Source organism: Vitis vinifera, chromosome 9 (genome assembly GCF_030704535.1).
Source record: "Vitis vinifera cultivar Pinot Noir 40024 chromosome 9, ASM3070453v1".
Taxonomy (NCBI): domain Eukaryota; kingdom Viridiplantae; phylum Streptophyta; class Magnoliopsida; order Vitales; family Vitaceae; genus Vitis; species Vitis vinifera.
The window spans coordinates 23,123,274-23,136,571 of record NC_081813.1 but is presented as its reverse complement, the minus strand read 5'-3'; the positions used below and the strand labels follow the sequence as shown (position 1 = coordinate 23,136,571).

At 33.8% G+C, this 13,298-nt stretch overlaps 1 protein-coding gene across 2 annotated transcripts; it reads right to left on the bottom strand.

The window, feature by feature from the left end:
• Positions 1–632: 632 nt before the first annotated feature.
• Positions 633–9,373, bottom strand: LOC100258221 (putative pentatricopeptide repeat-containing protein At1g16830). Of its 2 annotated transcripts, XR_009466627.1 has the most exons (5): positions 8,882–9,370; positions 7,197–7,272; positions 6,503–6,599; positions 6,289–6,376; positions 633–1,052 (listed from the first exon to the last, which is right to left on the bottom strand). XR_009466627.1 is itself a non-coding variant. In XM_002267450.4 (4 exons), exon 1 carries the CDS (start codon positions 9,245–9,247, stop codon positions 7,268–7,270), a length of 1,980 nt encoding a protein of 659 aa, XP_002267486.1. In that variant the 5' UTR covers positions 9,248–9,373; the 3' UTR covers positions 5,255–6,069; positions 6,289–6,376; positions 6,503–6,599; positions 7,197–7,267. The 2 variants fall into 2 exon arrangements, 1 of the variants encoding a protein (XP_002267486.1); XM_002267450.4 differs by lacking the exon at positions 633–1,052 and adding an exon at positions 5,255–6,069 and having other exon boundaries at positions 7,197–9,373.
• Positions 9,374–13,298: the final 3,925 nt, after the last annotated feature.

Genomic DNA, 13,298 nt, shown 5'->3' with positions numbered 1-13,298 from the left:
GCTATATGAATTACAGATGTGATGGTACAAGGTAAGGGAATAATGCATATCGTCTTCTTATTACTCCTTAGGGATGAAGGCTTAGTACCCTAAGTAATATACAAAAGGGGTTTTCATTACATATTGGTACTAAAACATCCTAGTCTGTTAAGACTTCACAGAAAAAATAATAACAACAACAACAAGCAATGCCCCCTCTAAAACTCATAAGGGCATATGGCTAGATCGAAGCACAGACTACATGAAGAGTTTTGGCTTCATCTACCAAAAGAATCCCTTGAGTGACTAACTATATGAATTAAAGATGGTGACGGTACAACAGCACAAGGGAAGAATGCACATCCTTGTTTAGTATCCTTTTAGGGATAAAGGGTTATGCACCAAATAATATACAAGAAGGGGTTTTCAATCAACCACACCCAAAGCCTTGTTACTACCTTCTCAGAAATTTTCTCGCTTGATCCTGTTCTAGGACTTTTGTCCGGTTTGAAAGGTTTGATATACTATTATCTCCATTGATCATTTTTTTTTTTGGGTCTTTTCAAAGATTCATGAGAAATAATGACAGGATGGAACTCAAGTAAAGCATAGGACGAACTTGAACAAACATACAAGCATTTAGAAATTATTTAATCAATGGAATCATATAATAAAGTTCAAAACCATGTAAATTTAGTTGTAGTCAATTTTTTTGGTGGAAAATCACATGGAAAGAACCATAAATTAAAAAATAAAATAAAATAAAATCCCTGATACAGGAGCAAGATCTAAAGAGTGTGAGAGAGTACCTAGCATATTCCAAGGCCTCGAGCTGTTAAACACAATAACTTTCTCCTCTATCATATAGACACCATAAAAAACCATGGTACTCTTCATCCTGATCATGCATCGATCGTTCCAGCATAAATTCTTGTTTGTACAATGTATTTCCACTTTTGACAACAATAACAGTACTCATAATAATCTTCATCTTTTTGAAGCTTTCCTCTGCCATGCAAGGCCTTTAGCAGAATTGTATTACTGAAGCATACATTCCGTCATTACCAGTATAACTGTTCAAAAACCAGGGTGTACTTAATTAAATGTCTCCAGTCTCAGCTTTACTTCAGAAGACAAGAGGGGAAAGATGGAAACAAAGAGAACAAATACTTAAACAGTACATAGGAGCCACAACTAGCAACATATATAGTGAAAAAAAGCTATATTTACAAGGCACCAAACAAAGCTGAGGGCAATTCAGAATGGCAACTTTAGTTTTTGGTTTAATTTATATGTTCATCTTTCCAAGAATTAGCTCTAATTGGTGGACTCCAGTTAACTGCCTACTCCCTTGGGCAATGTAATCAACCATCAGCATTCTTCTACACAGTATGATTCAAAAATGTTGTCATGATAGGACTACAAAAGGATGATCCAATCTTATTTGTGGATCGACTAAATGTGAAGCTCATTTTACTTTGACCCAAGGTCAAAGGTTTGACCCTAAGGGTTCCTCCTATTCCACGCTGGCAGTCAACCAAAACACTCTAAATTTTTATTTTTTTTTACACATACATCCCACTAGAATTCTCATAAACTACAATATCCCAAAACTACTCAAAACAACAAGGTTTAATAAATATTCATTATAGTCCAAAAATAAAAGTTCACAATTAAACAACTTAATCAAAATAAGGCTTCATAACAAATCCATAAGTCATAATTACTAAAACAAATCCCAAAATCCAAAAACACAATAAAAGAAAATGCCACGCTCCACTAGGCCGCTCCAGGAGCATCCTGAAGTCCTCCCTGCCCCACCTGTGGATCCTCAAGAGTGATATCTGCATCTAAAAAGGTGTAAAAAGGAAGGGGTGAACATTTCCACATTGCTCAATAGGATGCCTAACACCCAAGGGGTTAAGGGGATTACTAAGTTTCAAAGAATACGAAAAGAACACTTCAACACAACAGGAACAATTCAACAATATCAATCAAACCACATAGTTTAATATCTAATATTATACACAATTTCACAACATTCAACAATTAAATAAATGCACATGAACGTGTGACACACAGTCATACAATGCACTATTGTTCTCGGGCTTTCACCGAAGGATACGCGTCCGCACCCAAATACACTTCCCATTCGGAGTCTTCCCGGGGTAACTTTTGGGTCTTTCACCCTAGGGATCTCTCTCCCTTCTTAATTCGCCTCACACGGGCTTTCACTTTTCATCACTATTTCATTTTTTTCCATTTCATACACTTTTCACATAACCAACCATGATGCAAATGAATGCCACAATTCCAAAGTTCCTCAATAATTTCAACAATCCCCAATAATCCAATAAAATAATTTTCCACATTAAAATTTCCAAAAATATCCCAAATAAATATTCAAAAATTTGCATATCAATAAACTTGAAATTATACCACACTTACAGAATTTTTCAACCATTCTAATAATTTCTAATATTCGAAATTAACTAACTTTCCACCATAAAAATTCCGAAAATATTCTAACTAATGCCCAAAAATTCACAAATCACTATTTTTGAAATTAAACCCTAATTTCGGAATTTTTCAACCCTTCTAATAATTTTTAATATTCGAAATTAACTAACTTTCCACCATAAAAATTCCGAAAATATTCTAACCAATGCCCAAAAATCACTATATTTGAAATTAAACCCTAATTTCGGAATTTTTCAACCCTTCTAATAATTTTTAACAATTCAAAACAATTAATTATCAACCAAAAACAATTTCCCGCAATTACAAAAATTCCAAATAATCCAGAAAAATTCATACAACACCCATATTTCCTACTTAACTCATAATGACAAGATTTACAATTTTTTTCAAAGGAAAAACACATTAAATTTAAGTTTTAGGGTTAGGTTCCCCTACCACAGATCTAAGAATTCAATCGTTAAAAACACGATTGGTCACCGTAGGATTGTTCCTCTCGTCGAGTAGAGCACCCCCTCAAAATCTGAGCCGAAACGGAGGTCGTTTGGCCACCCAAACGGCCGGTCAAAGTTCCAACGAGATGAAATTTCCCACAGTGCCGCCGCCTCCTTTTCTCACCCGTTCTGCTACTGTTTCCCTTTCTTTTTACAAAACCCATTTCTTTTCCTTGTTTTAATCCACTTACCACCAGTCCACTCAAGCCCAGCCCAAAGTTCAAAAACCCAATAACTAATTCTCATGTTTTCCTTTCTTTTTACAAAGCCCATTTCATTTCCTTGGATGAAATGGGGTTTTAAAAGAAAAATGGGAATTAGTTATTGGGTTTTTGAACTTTGGGCTGGGCTTGAGTGGACTGGTGGTAAGTAGATTAAAACAAGGAAATGAAATGGGCTTTGTAAAAAGAAAGGGAAACAGTAGCAGAACGGGTGAGAAAAGGAGGCGGTGGCACTGTGGGAAATTTCATCTCGCCGGAACTTTGACCGGCCGTTTGGGTGGCCAAACGACCTCCATTTCGGCTCAAATTTTGAGGGGTGCTCTACTTGACGAGAGGGACAATCCTATGGTGGCCAATTGTGTTTTTAACGGTTGAATTCTTAGATCTATGGTAGGGGAACCTAACCCTAAAACTTAAATTTAATGTGTTTTTCCTTTGAAAAAAATTGTAAATCTTGTCATTATGAGTTAAGTAGGAAATATGGGTGTTGTATGAATTTTTCTGGATTATTTGGAATTTTTGTAATTGCGGGAAATTGCTTTTAGTTGATAATTAATTGTTTTGAATTGTTAAAAATTATTAGAAGGGTTGAAAAATTCCGAAATTAGGGTTTAATTTCAAATATAGTGATTTGTGAATTTTTGGGCATTGGTTAGAATATTTTCGGAATTTTTATGGTGGAAAGTTAGTTAATTTCGAATATTAAAAATTATTAGAAGGATTGAAAAATTCTGAAATTAGGGTTTAATTTCAAAAATAGTGATTTGTGAATTTTTGGGCATTAGTTAGAATATTTTCGGAATTTTTATGGTGGAAAGTTAGTTAATTTCGAATATTAGAAATTATTAGAATGGTTGAAAATTTATGTAAGTGTGGTATAATTTCAAGTTTATTGATATGCAAATTTTTGAATATTTATTTGGGATATTTTTGGAAATTTTAATGTGGAAAATTATTTTATTGGATTATTGGGGATTGTTGAAATTATTGAGGAACTTTGGAATTGTGGCATTCATTTGCATCATGGTTGGTTATGTGAAAAAAATTGTGAAAAGTGTATGAAATGGAAAAAAATGAAATAGTGATGAAAAGTGAAGCCCGTGTGAGGCGAATTAAGAAAGGAGAGAGATTCCTAGGGTGAAAGACCCAAAAGTTACCCCGGGAAGACTCCGAATGGGAAATGTATTTGGGTGCGGACGCGTATCCTTCGGTGAAAGCCCGAGAACAATAGTGCATTGTATGACTGTGTGTCACACGTTCATGTGCATTCATTTAATTGTTGAATGTTGTGAAATTGTGTATAATATTAGATATTAAACTATGTGGTTTGATTGATATTGTTGAATTGTTCCTGTTGTGTTGAAGTGTTCTTTTCGTATTCTTTGGAACTTAGTAATCCCCTTAACCCCTTGGGTGTTAGGCATCCTACTGAGCAATGTGGAAATGTTCACCCCTTCCTTTTTACACCTTTTTAGATGCAGATATCACTCTTGAGGATCCACAGGTGGGGCAGGGAGGACTTCAGGATGCTCCTGGAGCGGCCTAGTGGAGCGTGGCATTTTCTTTTATTGTGTTTTTGGATTTTGGGATTTGTTTTAGTAATTATGACTTATGGATTTGTTATGAAGTCTTATTTTGATTAAGTTGTTTAATTGTGAACTTTTATTTTTGGACTATAATGAATATTTATTAAACCTTGTTGTTTTGAGTAGTTTTGGGATATTGTAGTTTATGAGAATTCTAGTGGGATGTATGTGTAAAAAAAAAAAAAAATTTAGAGTGTTTTGGTTGACTGCCAGCATGGAATAGGAGGAACCCTTAGAGTCAAACCTTTGACTTGGGGTCACAGGCCAAATTTTGGGTCGCCCGGAATTTGGGTCGTGACAACGTGCTCCTCCATCACCAATATAATGCTCCAAATACTCTGAATTTCATATCTTAACCAATTCAACATAATCCTATTAGACTCCAAAATCCTGTCATAATCTACTTCAAATGACCCATGTCTTCTTTGCACTATTGAATTAGGCTTTGATTCAGAGGAATTTCTCCTCAAGGAGCAAAGGTTTACTCTAGATACCATATCTCACCGATAACTTTAGCAATAACTACAACTTTTCCATAAACTTTAATCTATAAAAAGATGAAAAAATGAAAATAAAAAGAAAAGAAAAAATAAAAGAAAAAGAAAAGAAAAAAGAAAATCACATTGTTAATGAACATTGTCATGCATATACTGATGATAAATATATTTTCTACACCACCACACTTGCGCCTTTGCCCAAAATTAAACCATGAGTTTGCCCATCTCTATCATATTGTTCATAACCTTCCAGATATGAGTTTGTGAGCAAACCAAACTATAGGAATGAGAAAATTGAGCTCTAGGATGAAGGACAGCACTCTAAAAAGAAAGTGTAGGTTTGATCATGAACCGGAATATCTCCTGTCGCCCAATTTCAACCTTGTCATTTGTAGCTACTCCTGCAGGTGCAACTTCAATACATTAAGAATGAGACACCACTACCCAACTCAACCTTCTGTCAGACTGATAAATTGGGAATTAACCTAAGGTCAGGTGAATTAACCCAATTCTAGAATCAATAACTCCGTTGATAATATACACCTAAATAGAACCGGGATAGACTGCAACACTCTGAACACAACCCAGCTAAAACCAACTCAAGCAGAAGTTACAGAGCCCCAAGCTGTTTTGGTCCCCAGGCTGAATGAATTGCATTGTCTTTCAAGTTGGAATGCTTCTGAAATCAATGCCGTAGACCCTTAGTTTGGTTTAGGTTTGATGTCAAACTCCAGTCATCCCTGAGTTCATGTGTCTTGTCCCATGGATGTAATGGAATATTGGTATTGCATTTTATTGAACATGACTCTGGTGCCTAGGAATGAAACAGAGGCTTCCCTTCATGAACACTCAATTAAAAATAACAGGAAAAGGAGCCAGGAGTATAAAGTTAATAACAAGTGATGACTACAATAACTATCAGCACTTCAAGCATTCAAGTAATGCCGGAATGACAAGCATGCAACCTTCAGCTCCCATATCAGGAAAGGGGAAAAGCAGCGTACGAATTCCATTAAGAATAAAAGATTCTCACCTTCTTCATTAGAAGAAGCAACCTTTAGTCTGGCTCTGACTCCAAAGCATCAAAAGGGATCATCGCCAAAAGCTCCCAAATGAAGCACCTGATGCACAATCAGAGGCATGAATGCATCATACATAAATGCAGTTCCCAAAATTTTAGTAATTCAGATAACTATTATGTTTTTACTTAAAAAAGGCATTTGCAGGAATTTTACCAAACTTCTTACCACATGAGTTCACCCAATGTGAAGAGAAAATGTCCTCACACATGACACAACAACTCAACCATATTTGCTGGCTTGTTCCACAATTGTCAGTGTGCATCTATACAGAATAACACAAAAATTTGTATGTCAATGAAACTATGATAATCAACAGGCTGTGATATGTCTAATGGCCAGCCTTGCAACATAAACTTCAGCAACATGCCGTAGAGAGTATCATTCTAATTACTAAAATTTTATACGTGCACAAAACCATGTGCATATTAAGTTATCATGATTAGTATCATAAAAGCACAACCAGTGACCTTTCAAAGAGTACGTATAAGATGTAGAGATTCCATCTTTTGATGTTGAAATTATGATTAAATTCGTGTATAGAGCATAAGCATAGCACACAACAATAACTACAATTTCATCACAGGTACTTGGCATGAAACACCTAGTAAAGAATATATTTGACCAAGTCAGGATCCTAAGTTCTAAGTTTCACAATATGCTAGTAGAGCATTTTCTTTAGATGTTACGAAAGGTAGATCAGTTTGTGATAATAGCAGTGAAATTCAGAATTGGATTTGTTTGCAGCTACAACAGGTGTTGAATTTGGTACATGATTTATAAACAACAAAATAAAAGACAAGCAAAATACGAATTCTTTTACTCTTAAAAGTAAAGCAGATATTACTGATAGCATTAGTACCTTCAGTGTGCCTGCTTGATGCGTCAATATCTTAAATAAGCCAACAAGCAATTTCCCCCACAAAATATGTCTCAACCTGCTAAAGCAGCCGCATCAGAAAGGTCATCTGAGCCAGAAGTATCCAATAATAGAGTATCCTCTAACTTAGCTTTCAACAGTGTGAGATTCATATCATTTATTTTTACACCACAGGAAAGTCCATTCAACAATAGTGCATCTATTGCCTTATTAGGCATCAATCCTGCACCCCACATCTCAATTAATAAGTTAAAGACTGAATGAGAAAACTTCGATTTGAACAAGAAATTGGTTATCCTTATGAGCGTATCACACTCAAGTTCAACACCTGCAGCAATCATTTCTTGTATCATCTGTTTGACCATTTTCATGTCTCTTTCCTTACAGAAACATGAGAGTATTATGTTATACGTGTGTGCATTAGGAGCTAAACCAGCCTCCTTCATTTGGTTATACAAGATACAAGCTTCCCCAGTTCTACCACCCTTGAGAAGTCCGTAAATGGCAACTGTGTATGATACAGCATCCAGTGTGTACCTCTCTACCATGGCTTTCTTAAACAATCTGACAGCTCTATGAAACTTGCCAGCTTTAATAAGACCACCTATAATTACGGTATGGATATGAGCATCAAGATCAGAATGGTTTACTAAAATCCCACTGTACACATTAACAGCCTCATCTACTCTTCCAGAGCCACATAGCCCACTCAATAATCCAACGAAACTATACTGATCTATCATAAAACCTCTATCTAACATGTCATTATAAAACTCCACAGCAAGGGATGGGAACCCAGCCTTACAAAAATAGCTTAGAAGTGAGTTACATACCACTAGATCAGTATGTACCTCTAGTCCACTGCTAAATAACTTGGGTAAAAGTGAAAACCTTTGGGATAAACATATTGCAGACAATATAGAACTAAAAGTATAAGAATCAGGCACCATTTTTCGTTTTGGCAAACTGAAGAATATGCCAAGTGCATCATCATATCTCCCAACCTTGGAGAGACAATCTATTAATACATTATAAAGAACCAAATCATAATCACACCCTTTAGTTCCCATAATACGTAGCACGTCTAATGCGCGACTAACCATTCCTGATTCCATAAATCCCTTAATCAAAGTTGTATAAGTTACAACATTAGGAGAACAACCAGTCTCAACCATCTTCTCCAACAAATTACCCGCCCTACCAATCTTGCCAATTCTACGATACCCATCAATCAATATACTCCAAACAGTCACAGAAATCGGAATTCCCAAAGTTGCCATCAAACCCAACACTTGGAATGCCTCTGCAAACCTACCCACTTTACAAAAACAATTCAAAACCATTGAAAATATCTCAACACTGGGGCAATACCCCTTCCTCAACATCATTCTAAGAACATCGCCGACACCAACCAAATCATTCAACCTGCATAAATTACACAACGCAATACTAAATGTCAAAAAATTGGAAACCCGGGTCTCCTTCAAGAACTTAAGGGCCACTTCTCCTCGCTTAATCTTGAACAAAACATCAATGATCACATTACAAACAAACGCATTTGGAACATACCCAAATGCAATCATTTCCTCATAAACATCAAACACCAACCCATACAATTTCCCACGCCAACAAATCCTCAACAAAAGCAAAAAAGTTTGAGCCTTTACCACACAACCAATACTCCCCAATTCATCCATAACCCCTCTTATAGTTCCGCTCTTCTGAGTGAGCCGAGCCACTACATCAACCATATGATCAAAGGCTCGACGATGGTGGAAGAAATTGGGCTGTTTGGCACACCACAGGAAGAAGCTGAGAGCAATCAAATCAGAAGGGCAGTTCAGGAGTGTGGACTCCAGGAGTTGGTCTGTCAGGACCAGTCCGGGTTTTTTCTCCGGAAAATTATGATTTTCCCGAGTAAATTTAGGGTTCTGGGGGTGATTGGATAGAGAGAAAAGTGGAGTTAAAGAGGGAGTTTTTGGATTGAAGAAGTGAAACGGAGTTTTGAGGAATAATCTCCATTTCCGTACCATGTTGTGAGAAAATGACGTCGTTTTTCAGTCTGAGACATGACAGCAGCACATGTAGATGAAAAACCCTAGGAAAAGGAAGAAGGAGCTCCAAATGGGAAGAAGAAGAGAGGCTTTCTAAAACGACGTCGTTCCTCGGAGAGATGTAAAGCAATTAAGGAGCTGTTTGGCTACAAGGATAGTGTATCATGATTCTGGTTTTTAAAGAATTTTCCCTTTTTTTTCCAAGCAAGTTTGATGACCCTGATTTTATATTTTATTATTATTATTATTTTAAAACCACATTTATACAATATCTATAATTTTCTGTTTGGAATTTTCATAAAATTTTATTTAATAAATTTTAATTTTCAAATTATGAGTCTAACCTCAAATTATATTATCGATTTTTCCATTCTTGGATAATTCCGATTAAAATAATCCAATATTATAAAATACTTTTATTTGAATTATTTTAAAGTACTTAGGGCTTAGATGTAGAAGAAATGTCGTTGGGGGTGCAACAAAATCACTCTCGAGTTTAGGATAGGTCATTTAAAAATGAGGATGATATCAAATGTCATAAAAGATTTGGTTTATTTTCATCAGATACCGATTGATTTTCAAATAAGATGGTTTGAAGTTTGATCCGGAAGTTGATATAAATTAAGAATCTCTATTTTATTTCATATTATCAATTATATGAAAGGTGAAGATATTGAATTTGATCAATGATTATTCAAAAAGAAGTCAAGAAAATTCTTATTGGTGATATCTATATATCATTATTATCATCAAGAGAATGGAATACTCTATAAATAATGAGAAAGAGTGGTTTCCTACTAAGGAAAAAAAACCAACAATAAAAATAAAAGGAAAAACTTAAGGAGGGGAATAAGAAGATGAAAAAGATAAGGATGAAGAGGTGTAGGTTCTCAGCCATAGACAAAGCCATATGGATGGACTATGATGAGTGGTTGATAGAGATATTAACTCGTATTTGTTGGGCTAAGTTTGTATAGCCCATGAGCGCATGTATTATACTATTTTACATTTGGGTATTCCCTGAGGCTAAATATAAATAGCATTAAGGCTTTGATATGATGGGAGAAGGGATGATTGAGAAAAGGAAAGGAAATTAGGGTTGGTTTTTGGGCACTGTTTTAGGGCTCGTTATGGGTTCTTTCATTAACTTTTTGGAGAAGTCTCTATGATATGATTTCTTCTTTATTTATTTATTTATTTATTTGTTCATTGTTTTTTGGAGTGATGAATTCCCACTTCAAGTATTGATATACATTTATATAAGTTTTCAAGATGAAGAAACTGTGAAGACTTAATTATTGTATCCCCATTTTATTAAAGTGAAAGAAATTTTCTCTGACTTTTTACCTTCATGTAGAGGGTTTTTCCACGTTATATTTGGTGTCCCTTTTTGGTTGAATGTTCTTAAATTATTATTGTTCATTCTTGTTCAGTTGTTATTATTGTTAGGTATTGGTTTTTATTGTAGAGGAATCTTTTATCCTTGGCAGGTAATATTCTCCCTTTAACTTTCCAACAGTATTGACTCACTCACCTTCGCCATGGATAACTAACATGTATGTCTATTGATTGTCAAGAGACCATGTTAGGCATGATAGTAGATTCTCAAGCTGCTATGGAGGCAAAGATCAATTCCAAGATGGATGATATGTGTGCCTTCATGATTGGGTAGTATTGAGAGATGGAGTACCTTCGGCAACACTTCCCACAACTTCCACTTCCCTCTACCTAAGGAGTATATATTAAGAGGGAATTAATTAGAAACCTTAGCTTTGTCATCATAAAAAAAAAAAAGATCATGAATCCAAGGTATCGGATAATCCTGATTTTGACAATAATAAAGCTAAGGTTAAGGACATTAATAATTTCATTGTCTAAGTATATAAGTCACAAAATTATACTACCTCGTTCATGTCCAAGAAGCAAAACAAAGTACAATTCAAGAAATAGATAATAGACTTGAAGATTGGGATGAAAATCTTAGTTAGGGTGTTTGTAAGCCTTTTTATATGTAAGCTAAGTGAGGGCACTCTATATGATGATGAAAAATACTTTACATAACTTAAGAGACCACCTTGAACTCTACATGATGATGAAAATACTTTATATAACTTAAGAGACCACCTTGAGCCATAAGGTTTTCACAAAAATCTTTACAGTTCGTTAAAAATCTTAATGACTTCATGTACTTTTACACTTGAAATATTACTTTAAACATCGGTTAAAATCTTTGAAAAAGGGCCTAAATCCATAAAGGATATTGAAGGATGGTTATGATCTTATATTAAGTCATTGAGACATTAAATTTCAAGAGCAAACCCACGTAATTGTCTACGAGGACGTCCATTTGCAAATGCTCAAGCAAATGTCCAAATGGTTATGTAGTTGTCCCATAATTGTCTTTCAACCTATAACAATTCCATCCAATGCATTTAATGCCCTAATGCTCATAAGCAAATAACCACATGGAAGTGTAGTTATGGAGGACTTTATGTCTAATGGTAAATTTGATTCTAAAAATTATAAATATAATGCCTTAAGACACTATTAACATAGACCTAACAATTGTAGAACTTTACTATTTCATTAAGAGTCATCCTCAAGATCTGTAAGAGTGCTTTCAATCTATATTTGCTAACTTCTTTTAAAATACTTATATTTGAGCATAACAATTGCACATCTACAATTTGTGACCGTGTTCATTGTATTATCTCAATCGTGATATTATAAGGTTATAAGGAAAGTATGTATATATCACTTTAAAGTTGTTGATGTCCATTACAATCGAAGGAATCTAGTGCAAAAAAGAACAAGAAGTGTGTTCGTGGAGTCTTGTAGAATAATGGAATACCATAAGACTTGTGGAGAAGCTAAAAGACAGACGTAAATGGGTTGTCGAATCATGATAAAACAGCTTCATTTTTTTTCAATCTCTTTTCTATTATTCCTTTATTTTCATTGTTTTTTTTTTTTTGTGTTTGCATGCATATATTGATTGTGTTAAAATTTGATAAGAAGTTTTGAAAAAAAAAAACCATCATCTAATTCACCCCTTCATAGGGATTACTTAGGTTTGCTTAATAAGACTTCTCAAAGGCATTCAATAACATTTTGATAATAAATTATAAAAAAAGACAAAAATATTATCCTTTGAAATTTGTATATGTTGGCTTCAACTTCTACCTCCAATTAAATAAATAAAAAAAATCCAAAGGAGATGTAATTTACATATTTTATGCTTTCTTTTGGAAAATAAGGACATCTTTCAAATTTTTTATTTTCATTTTAAGTTATAAAATGTTCAATTAATTTTAAAATCCATGTATTTAATTTGTATATTTTACCTTAATTTCACTTTTAATCAATCAATCATAATTAAAAATTAGTTTTACAAAAAGGTAAATCCACATATAAGAAATAAAATATATCATAAAAATAATACAAAAATTTTCAGAAAATGAAATTAATTACATTGCCTAATTAGTTTTTAAAATCCAAATTGTGACTAAACAAATAAATTAAAATTTGAATAAATTACCAATTTGGTTAATTTCCCTTTTTTCATTTAATGTGCAAAAATTAACATTGAAAATGATTTTCAAGTAATGTTTTTATTTTCTAAAAAAAATAAAAATGGTAAATATTTAATTTTCCAATCTTCTTAATGGTCAAACAATTTACATTTTTTAACAAAAATAACAATATTTTAGTATTTTCCAACAATAATTCACTTAAAAAAATTGTACTCCTAAATAAAGTTCATTTCTCACAAATAATGCAACTTTTAAACCCCATGAATGAGTAAACCAAATGACTTTTCGAAAAACTATACGTTTCACAAAAATTTTAGGAAGTGTTTTAGTATTTCTAATACTTGAAATATAAAAATTTTCAAGTGTTATAAAAGTTAGCAATACTTTCTAAAATCAGTACCAAACGCATTTAAAATTTGTGAAATGTGATATAAAAATACTATAAAAAGTCTAGTTTATTTTTATCAACTAGATTTCAATTCAGTAATTTGTATAAG